We start from the raw sequence: 20,844 nt of genomic DNA, 5'->3' as shown, positions 1-20,844 counted from the left end.
AGAGAGGAAGAAGGTGAATAAAATACGAAAATGGCAAAATCGTAAATCGGTTATAGACTTGGGTAAAAAGTTGTAGATGGGTAATATCGTTTCAGTATCGGAAATTTCGGCCGAAACGTGTAACTGATTCTATTACTTTTCTCCCAAAGTTCCAAGTCATTCTTTTTCTAATTCTTTTATTCTTCTCCCAAAGTTTCAATTAAACAAACCATTCATATGAGTCATTGTCCGTGGAAAGTGAGTCAAAAGCCACTAAAACTTACGTCGAACAGGTGGAGGAGAGATTTTGGTGGAGAATCCACTCCACTCCTGAAGGACAAGGCATGAATCCGACATTGAAAGCACAGTATACCTTCTTGTACTGTACAACTTACCTTCATAAAAGGATGGCCAACCAAGATATCTTTACACCTCCACCCCCCCCCAACCCCCAAAAAAAACAAAAGATCCCTACCTGGTCGTGTAGTCCCTGCACCTGCACCAATGTGATTTTCACCGAGCAAGAGATGTTTACCCTAAAAAAAAAATGGATAAGAGATCCCCACCTGATCGTGTAGCCTCTGAACCAATGTGGTTAATGAAAGAGCTTAAAGGATTCAATAAAGATGGAGTTTTATGATTTTACAAAATCGCACTATCTTGTGTATGGGCTTAGGATTCACATGACCAAATAATGTTCTCTTCCCCTAAACGAATATAGGAATTGGTGTACATACACACACTTGTGCACATCCCTCATGAAATTTTTTTTTATCTCTTTCCTAATATTCTCTATTATCCCAGATCATGTGAACTTTCTATACACGAATCCTTTGGTATTTTTAGGGTCTTAATTTGAGGACAAAAATTATCATTGCAATCCCAATCCAAAAGCTTAAATCTGACTAAGAATGCCCTAGAATCGGAAAATTTGAGGATTATTCCTACAATTTTGGTGTCATTATTCAATAATTGGCTGCATCAAATCATCAAGAATCGGGATCAATGACCACCAATTTTGATCTGAATTAGGTGATTCCCAATACAATTCATTTATTATGCACCCATCGGCTCGGGATGAGAGATGTCCCTTTCTCTTTTGGAAATAAAAAAAAAAAAAGTTGTGGTTTGTGCCCTATAAGTAATGCAAGGGTAAAAACTTTACACCTCCATGCACTCGTCAGGAAGAAGATAGCATTTGACTTTCCAATTTGATAGGACTAAGTTTTTCTTGAACCAAGGTTAAGAGAGAATCTCTTTATAGATGGGAGTATGTACACCAATCTCTTTATCCATCACTTTAAACTTAGATGGGACTCATGCATGGAGCAATCTCAAGGGCATTTTAGACTTTATACAGGTGGGGGAATATCTTTTTCCAATTTAATATATGCCCAATCCAATTTCAGGCATAGCTAGGGAGTGGTGGGGCCCAAAATTTGGGATTACACTTAATTTTGTAAGCCCCTAAGGAGATTTGAATTTAGGACCTCTTTATTTTTAGGTATTGAACTTTGCCAAGAGAGCAACCTCATTGGGGTTATTAAAAATTTTATTTGACTAAATGAAAATGTAGAATTAAACTTTTTTAAAAATTTAAAGTTTAAAATATTTATGGGGTCTCCAAAGTTTTCTACTTCGCTGGGAGAGATAACAATAGTTTCCACTCAAATCAGCCAAAATACAAAGGAAAGGAAAGAAATATATTAATATGATGTTCCAAAATGTGTACACCCTTATAAATTTCGGTTCTTTTCACAAGTGTTCTTATAAAATTATATTATGGACAAAGCGTTCTTTTCATCCGCGGGTAGATGAAAACTTTCCCCTAAAACAATACAATATTTCATTTATTTTTAATGAGCAAATTCTGTAATCAAATTTTGAGGAGAGCAAGTTTTTTGGTTGACCCACAAGTCCTCCAATCACATGTGAGAATTCAGTCCAATAGAGTGCCAAATAGCAAAATGAAACGTATTTAATTTTGGACACCAAAAAGGTGTATGGATTAATGATTGAATTTTGTTATATGTTTGATAAATGGCCAATCTAGACCATTCCCTAAACATCCAACATTAGTTAGAATTGCCAAATCATCCCTCTAAAAAGTGTACCTAATACATGAAACTTTCACCACTACGAGGTTTGGAGAGGATTATAATACCACATCATTCCTCTATCTGGCAAAAATAAGTGTGCCAACTATGAAGGAATCATGGTTGATGCAACAAGAAATATTTTTGCCTAAAAGTTCTCTTTTTCTTTTCTTTTCTTTTTTGAAAGTTTTCTATTTCTTTTTCTTCTTTCACCCTTTTTCTTTTTGGCAATAGTTTTCCTCCAACCAAGGTGAAGAAAAAATCTCTTCAACCGTGGTGATTTGAGGCTTTGATCCCCATATTCTACTGTTGAAGGTTCAAAAGGCTCTTCCTCAGTTCCATCAAGCAGCCATACCCAGTGGTTTAATAGTTTCATTCACCATAGGTGAAAAAAAAAAAAATTGGCATTTTTTTTGGAGGAAACCCACACCCAGACATAGCCCTTGTTTTCAAGGTGACAAAGATGCCTTTTCATAACCCCCTAAACGTTTGGGCGTGGGGAATGATAGACCGACAACATTCTTTCTCCCTTTTTCTCTCCTTCCTTTTTAATTTTGGGAAGCCATTTAATGTGGGTCGAGTTGGGGGAAATGGGAAGCAATAGTCAACAGCATTTGAGAATTTTTTTTGTTACATTATGTTACACCCAACAATAAATCTCAAATATTCAACTTTGTGGAAATGGCCTACCTTTTTCTTGGGTTTTTTTTTTTTTTTTTTGTCTGAAAGCAGCCCATGCACCTTGACACAAAGGCAGGCCGCCCGAATGGACACGATAATCATTGCGAACCCCTGTGTCTGTGATGTAGTGGCCGCTATCAGATAGAAAATTTTCCCTTTTTTTGTTATTATTGTGGTACTACCACACCCACTGAGAGAGGCCAAACTCAACAGATTGGGCACCCAAGGGGGATGCCTAAACAAGAAGGGACAATGGGGGAGGGAGTGGGTTCTACAGAGCTTAGGCACATGCAAGCGTCATTTGTGTCGGAGGGCGTGGCTTCATTCTAATGGTTGTCTTTTTGTTTTTTTTTTGGTAAAAGAGAATCTTCCAAAATCAGATGTGTGAATTTTTTTATTTTTTTTTTATATATAGAAAATTAACTAATTCAACGAAGATGAGAGAACAAGGGGAAAGAACAGTACAACTATCAAAAAACAACAAAGAACAAAGGAACAAAGAGGGTGAAGCCCAAACAGAGTGGCTCTGAGTAAATGCTCCGATAGTGGCTAGAGGATCAATGACTACATTTCCTTCACGAAAGATGTATGTTGTATCCTCTAGGGAATTGATTGTGATTGTTGCTTAAGAATATTAATGATGAAGAGGTTGTCCACCGGTCATGGAGTGGAATTTAGCCACATGGCGGGTTTTGACTTTTAATTATTACTTGTAAGTCCAACTGTTTTATCTTCATAACCTGCTTTTTTTTTTTTTTTTGTAGGAAATAGAAAATAATCATTACTTTATTATGTACACTTACATTTGCTTGTAGTGAAATGGATGATTCCCTACCAATGGGATTGGTAACCTAGTGGTGAAAATGCCCTAAACCCGTCCTGCTTGAATCAGCTAGTTGTGCCCACTGTCGCCTATTGGTCCTGAGTCAGGCCTAATCTTAAGGAAGGCAACTTCTCTCCCAAGGAGGAGGGCCTCATTCTCCAACCCCACCACCTACTGGTTCTTACTCATGCCCCACCCTCAACTGCAATCCAATCTGATTATCATTATTCCTTCCCAACTGAAGACGAGGTTGCATTTCATGATGCCATCCCATCTCTTGAAATCTATGGCTTCGAAGATCCAAATCCGATTACTTGTCTTCTCCCTTCTTTGGAACCACGATCACTCTTCTTCTCCCCTGTTCTTTCTACTGCTGAGTGCCGCAGACCAGTAACTTCCTCAAATACGCTACCAACATCATAAGCAAAAGAGGAAATTTTGTGTCTCAATTCGTATTAGATACGCTACCAACATCAAGTCCTAATTTCCAAAGCTTTTTGGGGTGTAGCAGCAGAGAAATCCTTCCGTCGTTGAATCGTGTCCCGTTGAAATTAGCCCCACATTCGAGGGCTCCAATGGATTTTTGGTGTTCGATTTGTTAGGATCCTCTCTATTTCTTGTTTAATTGTCCTTTTTTTTCGTAGAAATTTCTTGTTTAATTGTCAAAAGAATATTCAAATGGTGAGAGGAATTCTTGGTGGGTTTTAATATTTTGGATTGATTAAGCATCTTCTCCTTTGTTCTTTTCTTATGTTTGGGGTGTGATGCGCAGGGTGGTCTGGAGCTTGGAGTGACTAGGCAGTGGTGTGATGGTTGAGGCGTTTGGCGGCTGGGCGGTGCAGCTAGCAATGCCACTGATGCTGAGCGGGGTTGCAGGATGGTGTGGAAGTGATGCGTAGGATGGTGTGGCCAGGCGAGGGATGGCAAGGAGGCTGAGGTGTGATGCTCAAGGGCGACACATAGCGTCTGGTTTGGTGCAGCGGGTGTGGTGGGTGTGGCAGAGATGCACAGGGGTTTGACAGATGATGCCCAACTTTGACAACCTCTCTATTGGAGAAAGCAGGGGAAAGCGGGGCAAGAGAGAGGAGAAAACAAGATGGGAGAGAGAGAGAAGATGCGGTATGCCACCACTACTACAATGGAGGCAGTAGATTCGTTGCCGGCAACTGCGGTGGTCATGGGACAGGGGAAGATGGAGTTGCAAGGAAGGGAGGGTCGAGAAGGCATGGCAGGGACAAAAATGCCATGAGGGAGGGAGAGACTGTAGTGGGTAGCATCGTAAACCTAAACTCAATATTGCATAATTTTTTTAAGTGAAACCTAAATTGGATAATTTTGTAATAAGAAACTCATAAGTGAGTAATTTCGTAATTTTCCCAACAATATACTACACCACAGTGCAGAATTTTGATTTTCTTTCTTCTTAACTGTATGAACCTATGAGAGGCCTACGAAAGTTTGCATTCCCAGTGGATTCATGGCTTCATGGTAGTAAGACTCTTTTTTCCTTTCACTGGAAACGAGTTATTTTGAGAGTTTTATTTTCGGAGTTGTTATTGTCAAGTAGAAATAGATTGGGTCACACACTCACACCTTTTAAACCTTTCAATCACTACCGGACTATTGCATTGCTCTGATCACATCTTTGAACCTTTCGATCACTACCCTATCATATCGGTCAGATCCTACCTTTGAATCCTTTTACACTACCGAACTATCGTATTGGTCTGATTATACCTTTGAATCTTTCGATCTCTGCTGCACCATGTAGGATTACCAACAGAGAAGAAACTTTCCCACTTCATCAATTCAGAACTAAGTGAGCCTGAAATGGATTGGCATCCTCTACTGTCATGCATTAATTCGAAAAGAATTTGGGTTATAGGACCGTTAGGGTTAGTTCATCTCTTTTTCACCAGTACAGACATTGATAAAAAAAGAAATAGAAATTTTGTTGTGTATCATTTCTATTACCTCTTTAAAACATTTTCGATCTGTAGAACTCTCAAAACAGAAAAGGGCCTTGGTAGGTGTGGCACATAATCTGTCAATACAAAGCCAGATTGAGAAAAATGAGATGTCCTTTTCAGCTCAAACTGGCACCCAAACAAATCAAGAAATAAAGTCTCCACGACGCCAATCCATTTATTTGCAGGGGAAAGGAGGGGGCTCAAGTAGAATACAAGCAAGCAAACATTAGAAAGACATTGGAGTCACCTTGGAGGAGTAGGTCTACTGCATAAATCTTTTAAGGTTGATCATTAAGGAAGACATAATACAACAGAATTATTAACTGTAGAATGAAAAAAGAATATAATCCTACTCCTACTATGCATAATTTAACAAAGAAAGCAAGGCTTGTTATCCTATTACTGCACCAAGAATGTGATCCTAGTCATGGGTGTCCTTGTTTTCCACATTGCATCCCAATTTTCTACACTAGACAATTTGTCTTTGTCTAATGCTTAATTGTCTTTATTACTACCACTTCCTAGCAGCAGCCTTAGATCTCCAATAGCTTAGGCCATCCTGCAAGACTCACAGTTCTATGGGAGCTAGCAATCAACAGACAAGATGCGGAAGTATGAAAACACATTATGGTACCACAGGTCCTTGCACTTTTCTGAACACCCTGCTGCGGAATGACATAATATGTTACAGAAATATATTAATGCATGTAAATTCTATTTCTTGTTGTACATCACCTGTCTACTGCAACCCGATATATATATCTAAATGAGAGAGAGAGAGAGAGAGAGAGAGAGAGAGAGAGAGAGAGAGAGAGAGAGAGATTTTCATTTCATATTAGTTGAAAGACATGACAATGCAGATTGTATCAAACTTCCCAACTTCCCTCTCAATCTAGAGATGGTATTTACTAATGACTTACAAGAATCAGTTTCACCAAGAATGGGTTCAGCACACTCCGGCAGGCAAACCAGCCCTTCCAAATACCTTGTCAGACTAGCTTCTGCAATGTTGATAAGGCTGAAAGAAGCATGCGTGTGCATGAACTGAGTTACCAAAAAACCAGCTAGAAGCTGCTGCTTTGTCTTCACAAGCTCTGATATAAAGCACGGAAATAAAATTCTTCTGAAGAGAAAAAGAAAGTCATCTTGACCAGTACTAGTCCCCTCCCTCACTATAGATTTGACTCGGGATAAGTCCACTTCCAGACAAAGGTGTGAGAAATGCCCCGCCAAATAACACAAGTATGAGAAAGTGGTACTGTAATTGGAGTTGGTGGCAATGTTCGACGCCAGCCCAGATGATAAAATAAGGATAAAAAGCTCATGATCTCGGCTCCTTGTGTTGGTGATACCTTCTTGTTTCAACTTAGCCTCAACAGTTTGTAAGCACTCCAACCAAACAGCTTCGTAAGGAAGTAACAACACTATCTTTAGAGCCACAAAGCAATCCATGGCAGAAACAAAATGACTCAAGCTCCGAGCACTGTCCTCACTCAGCAAAACGCCATTAGGTTTCAATAAGGATTGGTCCATCAGTCTCATCACATCTACAAATTGGGACTGCACAACAAGCTTTTTGATTATCTCCATCCAGCACATCTGTAGAGGATGGACAGAAAGAGATCTCTCATTTCTCCCTTCTTTCTCAATAGGTTCTTCCTGAAAGCTTTCCCAGCCCTCATCCCAGTTATCACTGCTCCAGTTGTTTCCAACATCAGCTGCTTCACATGAATCCTCTTCGTTTCTCACACTAGAGAAAAACCCTTCCCACTCTTCCAGGATGGCTTGTAGAGCATCCAAATGTGATTTAGTACTAGCAACTCTAGCTAAATTCAAGAAGCAAGAGACTGCTGAGTCCACCGTCAAAAGATCATCTGACGAGATTTCAATATTTGGTGAAATTTCTGCTGCCAGTTGGGTCGACCTAAGGGCAATCAATGTATTAGTAAGTAAGCTTGATGCATCTGAGAGATTCACCCCACCCAGATTGGGAGTCTCACTGCTTGCCGTGGAAGCATGAAATTCATCCCACCCTTCCCATGGTTGAACATCTGGTAAGGGCTCGGATGGACCCTTGTGATTCCTACCCATGATGGACTGCATAAGTTCTAAAGCATAAACTCGAACATGACTTTGCAGTTGCATATTACCAGAGTATGTCCCCAATCTTCCCCAGACAGCATACCTAACCTTCTTCAAATTGTCCAGATTACCCTCCAATTTACTTAGTGATGACAACAAGTAATGGAAATTCTGGCGTTCAGCAGATTCACTTGCTAAATCAAACAAAACAGAGTTCAATATATTTATGTAAAGTTGTGGAAGATTCTGAGTATAATCCAGATTAAATTCATTATCCGGGTCCAAATTTGAGCTGGTTGGGTCCGGCACCATGGCTTCAGAAAAGACTTCAGCAATGGCTCTAAACCCACAGCCAGAAAAAACCATGGTTTTGCAGAAAATAAAAACCTGATCAATGGAATTGTTCACAAGCTCACACTTTGCATAGTTGTGAACAGTGTACCAACCTTGACTTACCAAAACTTTCTCCTCCATCACCAAGCTACTGAAAACCTTCAAACATTTCCATAGTTTTTTCAGATTAAGCTTTATGAGCAAGTCTTCTGAACTCTCATATGATGCAATCCCTTGCATATCATCTGCCATTCTAATCCAGAAATTCAAAAGCGAGATAAGGCAGTCCAGCCATGCTGAGTCACCTCTTAAATTCCCAGAAGATTTATCTGTGAGAAGGCTTGATGTGTAGTATCGCCACATAATGTTCAAGCCATCTGATTGGGACAAGGATTCAATATAGAACCTGCAATGATCATAGTTCTGCTCAAGTTCACTTATGAAGCGCTGAAAGTTTTCTGGATCATCAGGATGACCATAAATTTTGGTTCTACCATTGAAAGTTGCCAACAAACTCAAAACATAGTGCTTGTAAACCTCCTGTGACGACACAAAATGCTCAGAATCAGTATGAATACTGACAAGATTCTGAACCATTTTTGCTAAAGCTTCCACACTTGATTCATCGATGCTTTTGTAAACTTCATTGCTGAAGCACTCAAATTTCAAACCACCTAACCCAGCAATGTTTTTAAAGTTCAAATTCTTGATAAAGGAAACCCTTCTGCATTCTTGCTCAAGAACCCTGTAGAGTTGTGTTAAACCAAGATTACAAGTATCTGATAAATCAGGGGGTGTGACTGATAAGGGTTCTTCAGTTCTCTCCATCTGCAAGTAGCAGTCAGAGAGAATACTGTATATGAAAGCAATGCGCTCCTTGTTGCACCCATCAATTGCAGGATAGACAATTAAGAAAATGGTTTTAATGACTTCTGCAGCACAAGCATGCATTATCTCCCTATGCTCCGAAGTTTCAGCCACAATATCATCATTTGTCCAAACCTCAGAAACAAGGACAGAACTAAAGAACAGTAGTAGCACCTACATAAAAAGGAAACAACCACGTATTAGAATAGATCAAACATTTAGAAGGCTATAAATACATAATTAATATGCAGGCGTGGAACTCCAAGTACAACCTGGATAGATTTAGAAGATAGAAGCAGATATGAAAGGGGGAAGAAGATAAATAAAAGGAAAATAAATAGCAGATAGAATCCAAATTAGTTAGAAAACAGATTAGAACATAAGAAAAATCTCAGAAGTCAATATGATTTGAAGAAAGATGGGAGAAATTTGATAAATCTGAAAATAGTAATCTGTTGCTTGCTTTAGTATTTCAAATCTATCAATTAAAATTGAAAACGCAGAAATCTCCTATGACATGAGGGGTGCAACTAAGAGAGAGAGAGAGAGAGAGAGAGAGAGATACATCAGTTTGCTTCAAGCCATAAGCATCAGCTAATTTCAATGCTTCCTTCAACACAGGTTTCTTTTCCAGCTTTAATGAATCAATCAAGGAAAGAATAACACTTTCAATGTAAACATAATCCCCAGAGAAAAACCGCGCAGTTTCAACCCCAGGTATTAGTTGCTCTAGTGCCCTAGACTGATCTGCCATGCGCTTCTGTTCTTCTAGTTTTGATTTCCAATCTCTCCAGAAGGTAGATTGCACTTCATCAATCTTCACCATAGCATCTGATACATAAATGATAGGTAAAAGATAGAGTGAGAGAGAGAGTAATATCTTGAAAAATTATAGTTTTTTTCTTTTTTATGAATTTTTAAAGATATAGATTCCCATAACAAGACTAGACCCATGATTAAAATCACTAAGGATCACGTGAAGACAATATTGAGAGTAACAAATAACCTGAAGTGAGTGTTTTGTGCTTCTCTTGGAATTTCTGCAGCAGCAGATCCCTTCTCGGAAAAGGACCATCACATTCCACACCAAAGTTGTGCAACGAACTATATAGCATCCCCATGTTCATGATAGAAGAGATCTCATGGTATGCTTCCCTTGTTCTCAACTGCTCCTCTATTATTTCCTTACCATGAAAAGCATCCACGAGATTTAATAAGAATGAGCATCCAAGGATGTCTTCTTCTTCAGTAACAGGTGGCTCCATTATTGATTTCGCTAGAGATGCAATTAGATCATCACTAGGAACAATATCATTTCTTGCCAACCAGGACAGTATACACACTACAGCTTGTGTTCTCACATTCATATACGGCTTCCCAGCAAGGGCTTTTGTGCCAGGAATATTTTTTTTCCCATGCTCCGCATTCCTACTCAATTCAAGCAACCACGGAAGCTGTAATGCAGCAAAAGTCAGTAGTTTTCCATTTTCTTTTAGAAGAGAATCCCAATCTGTTCTTTTCTCAATAGGTAACTCTTTTGCAACAGTAAAAAGTATATTTTTTATGTTCTCAAAATGAACTTCCTGGTCACCATTACCAACACCCACCATTTCAGAGCAATCTCTCAGGGTCACTATATCTTGAATACTGTGAATTGGAAGTGAGGTGATTGAAAAATTTTGAACAGAGAAGTTTGGAGGATTTGTCCCTGTCAATATCATTAACGTTTCACATTGACTTTGCATATCAAGATCCTTCCATGCATGCAGCAGCTCACCAATAGATTCTTCATCGCAATGGCTCAAAGCAAAACCTAGCAGCTGTTTTCGAGAACTTATGTCCATATTATCAAGGACAGGACCTCTTGCTATTGCAGCAGATAAGTCCCAAATGGGTCCATGTCCTTTCTGAACCAAAACAAGGCAGAGATCAAATGCCAGTTGCAGATCACCAGAAACAGCAGCTTCTCTTGCCAGTGCCTCCTGTACATCTGCTATCTTATCCTGGGAGCTCAATCCAAGAAGCTTAGCAATTTCTATGAGTTCATCCACATTGAGATAAGCTCCACGTTGACCCGTAATTACCATATTAATAATGTCCATTGGATCTTTTATTTGCCTAAACTGCAAGGGTAGAAGGGTAACGCCAAGGCTGGGAAGTTTAATGGTAAGCGCGTCAATAGTATCAGCCTCTGCTTTAACAATTGTGCTATTTGGAAAGAGGTTCAAACACTCCTTAGCCTTCCAGATCTGAAGCAGATGCAATAAAAATTTCCATCAGTAAAATAAATAGTGTCAAGATGAAAAGCCTATTTTTCATATAATATTGTTAACAAAAAAACATTAAAATTTTGACATAGTATCAAAAGGGTAGGAGTGCCAGATCAGAATAAATCTTTTCAAGTTTATTGCCCCGCCCCTTCTGTTTCTTTTAATTAGGCTCGTGATTGATAGAAACCCATCTCAAGCAAGTAAATTAGGTTTATTCATCCCCCTCCCAAGTCCCACCTTATCGTTCCTTGGCATTAACCCTTTAATATTTTATTTTTTCTATCTTTTTCTTTTTTTTTTTTTTTTTTTTTTTTTTTTTTTTTTGAGGGTGGGGGGGAATGAATAAACCCTCAACTGTTTCTGTAGGTCTTATTTGTGGTGTTCCCACCATGTTACACACAGCAAGAAACAGTGCCATGGTGCAAGTCAGAGCTTCCGTTATGACTAGTGGAAAATCAGAAAGGATGCCAACCCTGGTGACGAGATAAGGATTTGGGGAGTAAATGGGAGTGGAGCAGAGTCTGCACATATGATGCCAAAGGATGACAATGATGGTCCATTCTTGACACTTATGGTGCTTGGTTGTGAATATGAAAATGCAAAAAGCTGACTTGCATAAATTGAATCATGACCTTAGCATCACTTTTCCTACTGAATCACTCGTACACTACAAGTTATACCCCTCTATTATACTAGATGCTACAAGATAGCTTTAACAATACGCCTTTAGTGGAAATTGAAATTTGTTACAAGACATGCCTGCAAACTGAATTACATAAACTTCTAGGGAACAATGTCCAGACGAAACCTTACCAACAAAGTCCACCATTTACACTTTTACAATCTACATGACACATCCTAAGCACTTTAATTTGCATGTTTTCAGGTAAAATGATCATAAGTAGAAAAGGTTTGGGGGATGGATAACTTTGAGAGAAACAATGTGCTCTGTTCTCGAGTAAGAGTTGAGATTTCCCTCAACAATGGAAGGTCCGACAATTGATGCTTTAGGATTTCACTTCCCCACAACCATGTACAGAGCCGTATCATTACTAAGTGATATCCAAATACCAAAAAGTTCAGAGGGGGATGAGAAAGCAACACTACAAAGCTTATGTATTCAAATTATCCTTAGTTTACCTTGGCAATAGATAAACAATGACCAAAGTCGGGGGCAGAATAGGTAAAGCAACTTCACAAGGAAACTGTGGATACACATGGATGTGCCAAAAATAAATTTAAGAAATGAATGAAAACCATAGTTATCAAGGCATCACCAAGGCAACAACATGCCTTACTTGAAGCAAGAAAAGCAACCGCCTTGGTCACCTAGGCATAGCCCTGAACGCCTTGGCATGCTTTGTGGCCTGGGCAGGCACCTTAGTGAGTAGTTTTTTCTTTTCTTTTTTCCTGTGTGTTTTGAGATAAACAGTAGCTGCATCGTATGAAAATCTTGCACATAAGATTATAGATGGTGTTCTTGTGTTTGCCAATTATTGTGTATGCTAATATTGTTCAACTGCAACATATAAAATTCTTGAGTAAATATACACTTACCTCTACTATTATTCAACTGCCCATTTCCTGGTGTTATTGTGCATGCCAGTTCAAAGAGGAACATAAAATGAATATGCTTATATAGTTATATTATATGGGTTTTTTGACACTTCACATTGATTTATTATCTGAGGAGGAAGAATGCTACCCGTCTGCGTACCCCACATCCAGACGCAGCCCCTGTTTTCAGGGGGACAGAGGGTGTCTTTTCACAGCCCCCCCTGGAAAACAGGGGCTGTGTCTTTCGCCCTACTATTTATTGCTTTTTTTTTTTGGATGAATATACAAATGTTAAATTCTATGATTCGCTTATTGTATGTTGGTTCACTGATATTAGGTCATTATTAGCAAAAATATATCATATATCATTGACATGACTTCTAACTAGCATAATATATTGTTAGAGTTGATAAGGGTATTTTAGGCACATGCCCATCATGTTGAAATATGTTGTAATGTGTTTTTACTTGTTACCTTTCACCTCCCTTGGCTATCTTATATAAGCATGGGGGGTCTGAATGTAATTTCCGTTTCCTAAACTCAGTGAATCAATATAACGGAGAGAAGTGTGTAATTTGCTTTTACTTTTTACCTTTTACCTCCCTTGGCTATCTTATATTAGCATGGGGGGTAAGGATGTAATTTCCTTTTCCTAAACTAAGTGAATCAATATAAGGGAGAGAAGTGTAATCTCTCCCAACAAGTTCTACTGCCATCTCTTTCTCTCCTCCCCCTGGCCTTCATCTTCTTCTTCTCCTTCTCCCTTCTTCTCTCATCTTCTTCCTTCTTTGCTTCCCTGCAACTCTTAAATTCCAACTTATATATATATATAGAGAGAGAGAGAGAGAAAGGGAGGGTTCCCTTATTGTCTATGTGAATGACATTGTGGGGACTAGAAATAACAGGATTGAGATAATGAGACTGAAGTCCTACTTGGCCCAACCATTTGAGATTAAAGATCATGGACCCTTGAAGTACTAGGGAATTGAGGTATCAAGATTTAAGAAGTGGATAACCTGCCAAAGGAAGTTTGTGCTAGACTTACTGAAATAGACAAGAATGTTGGTTTGCAAACTAGCAAACTTTCCTATTGAGCAAAACCACAAGTTTGGAGAAGACTGTGGTTCTTCCCTTATTGATGCATGGAAGTACCAGAGACTAATGGAGGAGCTGATCTATCTTCCCTTGACTTGACCAAACATCACCTATGCAGCTGGGGTGGTGAGCCAGTTTATGCATGCCCCCAAGAGTGTTCATTGGATGTTGTCTACCACATCCTCAGGTACTTGAAGTCCACCCCAAGGAAATGAATATTGTATTCCAGACACAACCATCTAAGTATAGAAGGGTACAATGATGCCGATTGGGCTGGTTCGGTTCCAAAAAGGCGATCTACATCAAAGCTATTGTACATTCGTGAGTGGTAACCTAGTCACATGGAAAAACAAAAACAACATATGGCAGGCCGATCTAATGCAAAGGCTGAGTTCAGGGCTACGGCTCATGGAGTTTGTGAACTCCTGTGGTAGAAACGGTAGGTCCAAGAGTTGGGGGTTTGATGCTGAGGAACTTATGAGACTTTATTGTGACAACTAAGCTGTTATAAGAATAGCTCACAACCTTGCGCAATATGACAGGACAAAGCATACTGAGGTGGACCGACACTTCATCAAAGAAAATATTGACTTTGGTTACATATGCACACCATAGTTGCCAAGCTGTCGCTTAACTCCTTGGCCTCCAGGCACCTTCGTCAACTTGGGCGCCTTGCTTTTGGAACCTCTCCAATGCCTTGGGTCACCTAAACGCCGTGACAACTATGATGTACACCTTTCGTGAAAACAAATAATCAGTTGACTGACATCTTCACCAAAGGGCTCCCTCGTCAATTTAAAACCCTTCTTTGCAAGCTGGGAATGTATTTATTCACCACCTTGAGGGGTATTGTTAGAGTTAATAAGGGTACTTTAGGCACATGCCCATTATGTGGTAATATGTTGTAATGCGTTTACTGTTTACCTTTTACTACCCTTGGCTATCTTATATTAGCATGGGGGTAAGGATATAATTTCCCTTTCCTAAACTAAATGAATCAATATCAGGGAGAGAAGTGCAATCTCTCCCAGCAAGTTCTCCCGCCATCTCTTTCTCTCCTCCTCCTTGTCTTCGTCTTCTTTTTCTCTTATATTCTTCCTGGGGGTGAATTATATCCCCCAAGGGAGATTACAAACATATGAGGGTAACCAAAGTCCAAAAGGGCAGCATCCAAGGCCCAGTGGGCTTGAGGAGTGGAAGACATGACACAAATGACATGTCTAATACAACACAAAATCCACATGGGCATAATTAAAAGGAGCTAGAAGCCCAACAACATAAAATTCAAAAGCCCACATGGGCTGAACAAGAACCCAATAGCCCAAAGTAGGAGGGGCAAAAAGGGAAAAAACAGGTAGGGTTCCACCAAACCCTACCAACATATCTCATCACTCTCACTTCTAGCCGTCAAGACATGAATTGAATTTCCGACATAAAAGGCAGGCATGGCGGTATGGCGCGGGCCTTGTGCGGGCCTTTCGGAGGGAGACAACGAGGCGGCTTTCAGCTGAGCGTGGCTGGGCAACCTTGCGGGTTGCAAGCCTTGCAAAGAGCTTGCCAAGAAACCATCGAGACAAATGATTCGATCAGGGAGCAAACATGAGAAAACATTTGGTCTGCCAAGGATCCGGATGAGAGCTTGGCTAGGTCAGCGGCATAAAGACACTCGAACAATGCAACAGGCCCAGCGAGCGTAGGCGGAGGGGGTGGAGGAGCCAACGAAGCGGTCAAGGAGCAGGTCAGAGCAGCAGGACGGTGACATAGCAAAACCCGATCAAGTAGCAACTCGAGGAAGAGGAAGGGCAGCAGCAGGCCCCGAGAATGCCGACGGAAGAAGGGGCCAACTAGTCCTACAGGGAGGATCAGGGGGATCCCAGCAAGACCATCACTAGAACAAAGTCAAGCGGCAAGCCCTCTTCCTTGCTTCCTTACTTCCTTGCAACTCTTAAATTGCAACTTATGTGTATATGTATATACATATATATAGGAGGGTTCCTTGTTCCCTAAAAGGCAGTGTGGCCACTGCGTAATGGGAGAATTAGTAGAAGCATCAACAGGGGCAGGATTTCCACCATTCATGAGGGGTGAAGCGGTCATGTCACCTCCCTCACTGTGTCTGGATGCAAGGGCGACGCTGCCTTTTAGGCTTCTTTATCCCATATATATATATATATATTTCAAACGACACCTCTATAGGTTTTTTAGAACTTGACACCTTTTAATTGCCCCTTATCTTATTTCCAAAGTTCTTTTAGTCAAGGGTATAAAAGGTTTTCAAAAATAATTTGGAAGTAACTTATCATTATTTCATTATCAAAGCTATTATGTCTTTACACATTTTTAGAGTACATATGTGAAATGATAGGATTTACCATTTTGAAAAAAAAAAGTGTCTTATACCAAAAAGGGAAAAAAGTAAGGTTACAAACCATTTGACACCTTTCTTTATGAAGAAATAATTCATTACCCTGATAGAAAGAAGAATATACATGGAGCCCCAAGGGGGGAGGTATTACAATCAGCCTACAAAAGAGGGACAAACCCAACAAGGGGGGGAAGAAATACAACCCACAAACCAAAAAGGGGAACAAAGCAATCATAGGGAAGGGAGGGAGGGGCAATAAGATGGAGGTAGGGAGACCCCAGTACACAAATATAAGCATGTTCCTTGGGTAATCCCCAATAGTGCGGTGATGGAGAAAAGCAAGCTTGGAGCTGACATTGCAGTAAATGGCCTTCCAAATCTTATCATATGACCGAGAGTTGGACGTCCATCTAAGCAAATTTCACTCCAGCTAGATATGGTTGATGGTGGGATAAGAGGTAGGCCTCCCTAGGTGTGTCATAAATGGAGGAACCAACAAAATTCATATCAACCTAAATCCATTCCTTGTAAAGGGGGAGAACGCTTCTTCTAGAAGGCCAGCAACTGCTAAAGACCCTCTTCCATATAGTTGCAGAGAAGGGGCAAGAAAAAAAGAGATAATCAAATTGTTGTTGTTGGTGTACGATGTCTTGTATTCCATCGCAGTTTAATTCAGGGAGTACTGGTGCAGGCGCCTGGACAGAACAAAACGGCGGTCCCGCTTATATTTGTAACGAGGTTTTCTCTCTCTGTAATGCAAGCAATATTGAGAGGTGTGAGGACGAGCGCTGTAATCCTATTCTCCATTGATAGTGAAGCAGAATCTCACCTCACCGAAGACGTAGGCAATCTTGTTGAACCTCGTAAACTTGCGTGCATTGCTTTTTCTTGTTTTTCCATTATCTTCTATATCGTTTTTAGGGTTACGTTTCTACAGTTGTAACTCGGTAGTCACTGGGGGGTGAATCAGTGAGTCCAATTCCGATCCCCAAAAACCTATCCCGAAATCTGACTTGGAAAACCTTGATGTACCTATCCTTGTTGGCATAATCTTATGCACACTCAGCCTCTCATAGCACTTCCAAGCGTGCACACTCATTCCGCATTCAACGTACTTCAATGTATACAATGCAAATGGGCACACCCACAACACAAGGTTTTTATGAGGTTCGGCAATATGCCTACGTCCCCAGAATAGTGCCTATAAAGGCTTCGTACCTACTCAATGCACTACTTTTGACTGCACCCACAGTTGTCGCAGCTGAGATGGCACACCCAGTGCCGATATAATATGCAGCACACACTACACGAGAGTACGCACTCCCAATGCTTAGCACCCATTAAGCACACAATTCAAAAATACAGTTAATTGAGTCTTATATCAATGCTCTATAGTCAAGCCTTGCCTAGCATGTACATCCACAGCTACTCATAGGATACATACATTACCACATACATATATGTAATGTAAACCTAGGGTTATGAGTTAGGGAATCTCACAACCGGTTGCCTGGGATAAACTGGGAACTAGCACTGACAAGCTCTCACTTGCTTTCTTCTCTTCCCCTTGTCTTCTTGCTCTTCAAAGCATCAAGCAACCCTCACTTGCTCTCATCTCTTCCCCTTTCTCCCTCTCTTGGTTTGGAATCAACTCACCATCAATGGAGTACACCAACCTCTTCTATGGCCCTTCAATGGAGTAAATATCACAAGCATAGAGCATTAAAGCTCATTCTAAAGCCAATAATAGAGGGGGGAGTTTCACCTCAAAAATCCGGAACCTTCCTCTTTCCAAAACTCTGATTTTTTGCTTTTATAGTGTAGAGGGCAAAAAAATGAAGAATTTGCAACTTGGACGAATCAATTTGGCCCTAGGGTTAGAAAGTTATGCCCCCTTGAAGTTGGGCTAACAGGAATGCACCATTTGGAATCTTCGGAGATGTGGCGTGGGCTGCACAGGCAGAGCAGGAAAAGACAACACTCATCTTGACCGTAGATCTTGGATCCACCTGGCACTTTAAATTTGAACCATAGGATTTATAAATAGGACAATTAATGAGAGCCATAGATCTGGCATCAACTTCTACTCATTCTGACAGCACCTACATCAGAATGGATTTCGTTGTCGAGCATATATTGGTTGCTTTTGGCGGAAATTGAGGAAGGTTGTATATCACTCAAATAAAGTATATTTAAAACCAGCCGTTGGATCGGCTTTACTCCAAAAAGGTGAGAACTTCTTAAAACATTGTATTAGTTTCTCTTCAGCACAATCCACTTATATGCCGACAATTGGAATCTTCGAATCATCTAGATCCGCACACTCCAGCCACCAGATCAGCATCTGACAGTGTGGCTTAATCAAATCGTCTGATCATCGCTCTTCACAACATTTAACTACACAAAGTACCCTGCCCTCATATAATTTAATGTCAAAGACCCCCCAAGCCAGAACTTCCACTATTCATATAAAAGCCCCCTGATTTCAACTCCAATTTCTCATAAACCCTCCCATCAGCGAGAGGTATTGGCACTTTCCAGTTCCAAATTTTTGGACCGATCTCGTGAAAACATGCATAACTTCTTCATATGATCTCCGATCAAGACAAAACGAAAAGCGTTGGAACCACGTCTCGATGCTCTACAACTTCCTAGACGATCCGATCATGAGACTCAGCGATGGAAAAAGACCATAATGCCCCTGAACCTTTCCGATCATTGGATTTTTCTCGCAAGGTTACATGGAGAACATTTCTTTCAAAATAATTCATCTTCAACGCCGAAACTATCTAATGTAGAACTAGGATTGACAAAAACCTAGTCCCAACTGTGACATCAGACGAGCACTTGAACACTTTGTATACCTTAGAAAATAAAAGAAGAATACTTGAAGAAGAAGAACCTCTCGGGCTTCACACTGCAAAGAGTCAATTGGCTCAAATGCCAATTCTATTAGCCTTGATCAAACACAAGACAACTCTTCATGGAGAAGACAATAGCAACAACCATTAATTTGTTTATCAAAATCATCCTTCCTTTAGGAGCCTCCTCCTCTTTATTTATAATGTTGATGGGGGAGGGAATTAAAAAATAGAAGGTTCCTAAAAAAGGAAACCAAATCTTCTCCTAATACAATAGTTACTAAAAACTGAAATTTGAAACTAAAAAGGAAAGTAACTGCTAATGACTTAACTAATAACTTGACTCCTAAGGAAACAAAAATAACTTAAATTAAACCCAGCTAAAAAAGGAAACTAATGAAAAAGGAAACCAACTAGTAATCCCGTATGCAACCTTAGAGTCCCTCTTCAAGCCCATAAAAGTGGCCTATTATACTCAAAACCACATGGACTGAAGATCCAACCCTAGACTTATTCCTAATAAAACAAGCCTAGTTTGGTGAATAATCTGCATCACTATCCCCGACTACCACATAAGCCAGTTTTTAACTGCGGATGGCATAACTTCTTTATACAGTATTGAAATTGGACGAAATCAAGTGCGTTGGACAGAATAAATTACACTCTTAAATTTTTCATGAAGAAACGCTCTTTCAGAAACATTATTTTCACAACCAAAAATGCCCCCAAGAGTAAATAAGCCAAATTTACCAGTTTTGACCCAGAATTCCGCACCACCTACCATGAATGTATCAATCACCTCTGTACACACCATATAGCACTGTTTATCTCATCGGAGAAACCAAACGTTGCCACGTCACCACTTCTGGCCACGTTATCACAGTCATGTGGCCGAGGTTGCCAACAAGGACAACTATAAAACAACAATAATCAACATCTTCAGTGCCATTCCAGTAAAGACAGCAAGAGAGGGCAATAGGAATGTGCCGATGTATAAGGAAATACTGCATGGGGAGGCAATAAGAGGTGGCTCACCAAGCAGTGAAGCTGTAATGAGGGATGTGGCCTTTGAACCAGATAATCTTGCGCCAAGAGACAATGGGACCTTTAGATCTAACAAGGTCCCAAAGCGAAGGAGGAGGTAAACAAACTAGTGGAAGAGGGGAGCCAATAAATTGTCAATCCTGGGGTAACAAAAGAGAGGAGCACACTTAAAGCATGCCAAGAGTCAAGCCAAAAGGAGGTTGTGGAACCATTACCAATGAATGTGAGTGATGTGGATCCGTGTTCCAAAAGTAGGAATTGGATCGTTTAGGGGCCCATTCAATAGTGGAGATAACAATTATCAAGAATAATGGCAGTTTTGTAAATAATGTGAAGCTTCTATAAGGAATGGCACTTTTGTAAATAATCAGGAATTCCAACTGCCTAGATGGGTTAGTCAAGCAAAGAGGACACAAGTGGGATTTAATTAACTACTGAGGATAGGCTAGGTAACACAATTAAGTTTATGGGACATGAGAGGATAAAAGTTAGATAAAGGGGTATAAAGGGAATTAGGGTTAAAACATCAGCTCACAACATAGTTAGACCTTCTTCCTTGGGAGCAAAACAGTGCAGGCGATGGAGATTAGCTTCAGTTCGATGGAGCTCAGTCGACAGGTCTCAGTTTGGCCTGAAATTTCAGGCGAAGCTTCTCAGGAAGAGGCTCTATCGATCCCACAAGATAAGCACTTGGATCTGTTGGCTGGGAGGCTGCGGGAAGAACTAGAAAGAGAACCTGGTGGAAGAGTAAAGTTCAGTCCTGAAATCAGTCTCGTAACCCACTAGAGATAGACTTTGGAGGTGATTCTCTGGGGTTTGGG

The 20,844-nt window shown here is 40.2% G+C and overlaps 1 protein-coding gene across 3 annotated transcripts in view; it reads right to left on the bottom strand.

Moving 5' to 3' along the window:
• Window positions 1-6,222: 6,222 nt before the first annotated feature.
• LOC122071911 (MAG2-interacting protein 2) overlaps window positions 6,223-20,844 on the bottom strand; it is a 33,790-nt gene continuing 19,168 nt past the window's right edge. Inside the window, exons 10-13 of one of the 3 annotated variants that reach the window (XM_042636385.1) lie at window positions 9,838-11,080; window positions 9,397-9,662; window positions 6,372-9,005; window positions 6,223-6,339 (exon numbers count right to left, since the gene is read on the bottom strand). In XM_042636385.1, coding sequence (XP_042492319.1) covers window positions 6,375-9,005; window positions 9,397-9,662; window positions 9,838-11,080 — 4,140 coding nt within the window. In that variant the 3' untranslated portion in view covers window positions 6,223-6,339; window positions 6,372-6,374. Of the gene's footprint in view, window positions 9,006-9,396; window positions 9,663-9,837; window positions 11,081-20,844 lie in introns of all 3 variants that reach the window. The other 2 variants (XM_042636384.1, XM_042636386.1) reach the window with 2 other exon arrangements.

This window comes from Macadamia integrifolia, chromosome 2 (genome assembly GCF_013358625.1).
Source record: "Macadamia integrifolia cultivar HAES 741 chromosome 2, SCU_Mint_v3, whole genome shotgun sequence".
NCBI lineage: Eukaryota > Viridiplantae > Streptophyta > Magnoliopsida > Proteales > Proteaceae > Macadamia > Macadamia integrifolia.
Note: the sequence above shows the minus strand (reverse complement) of the source record. Positions and strands in the feature narration are given on the sequence as shown.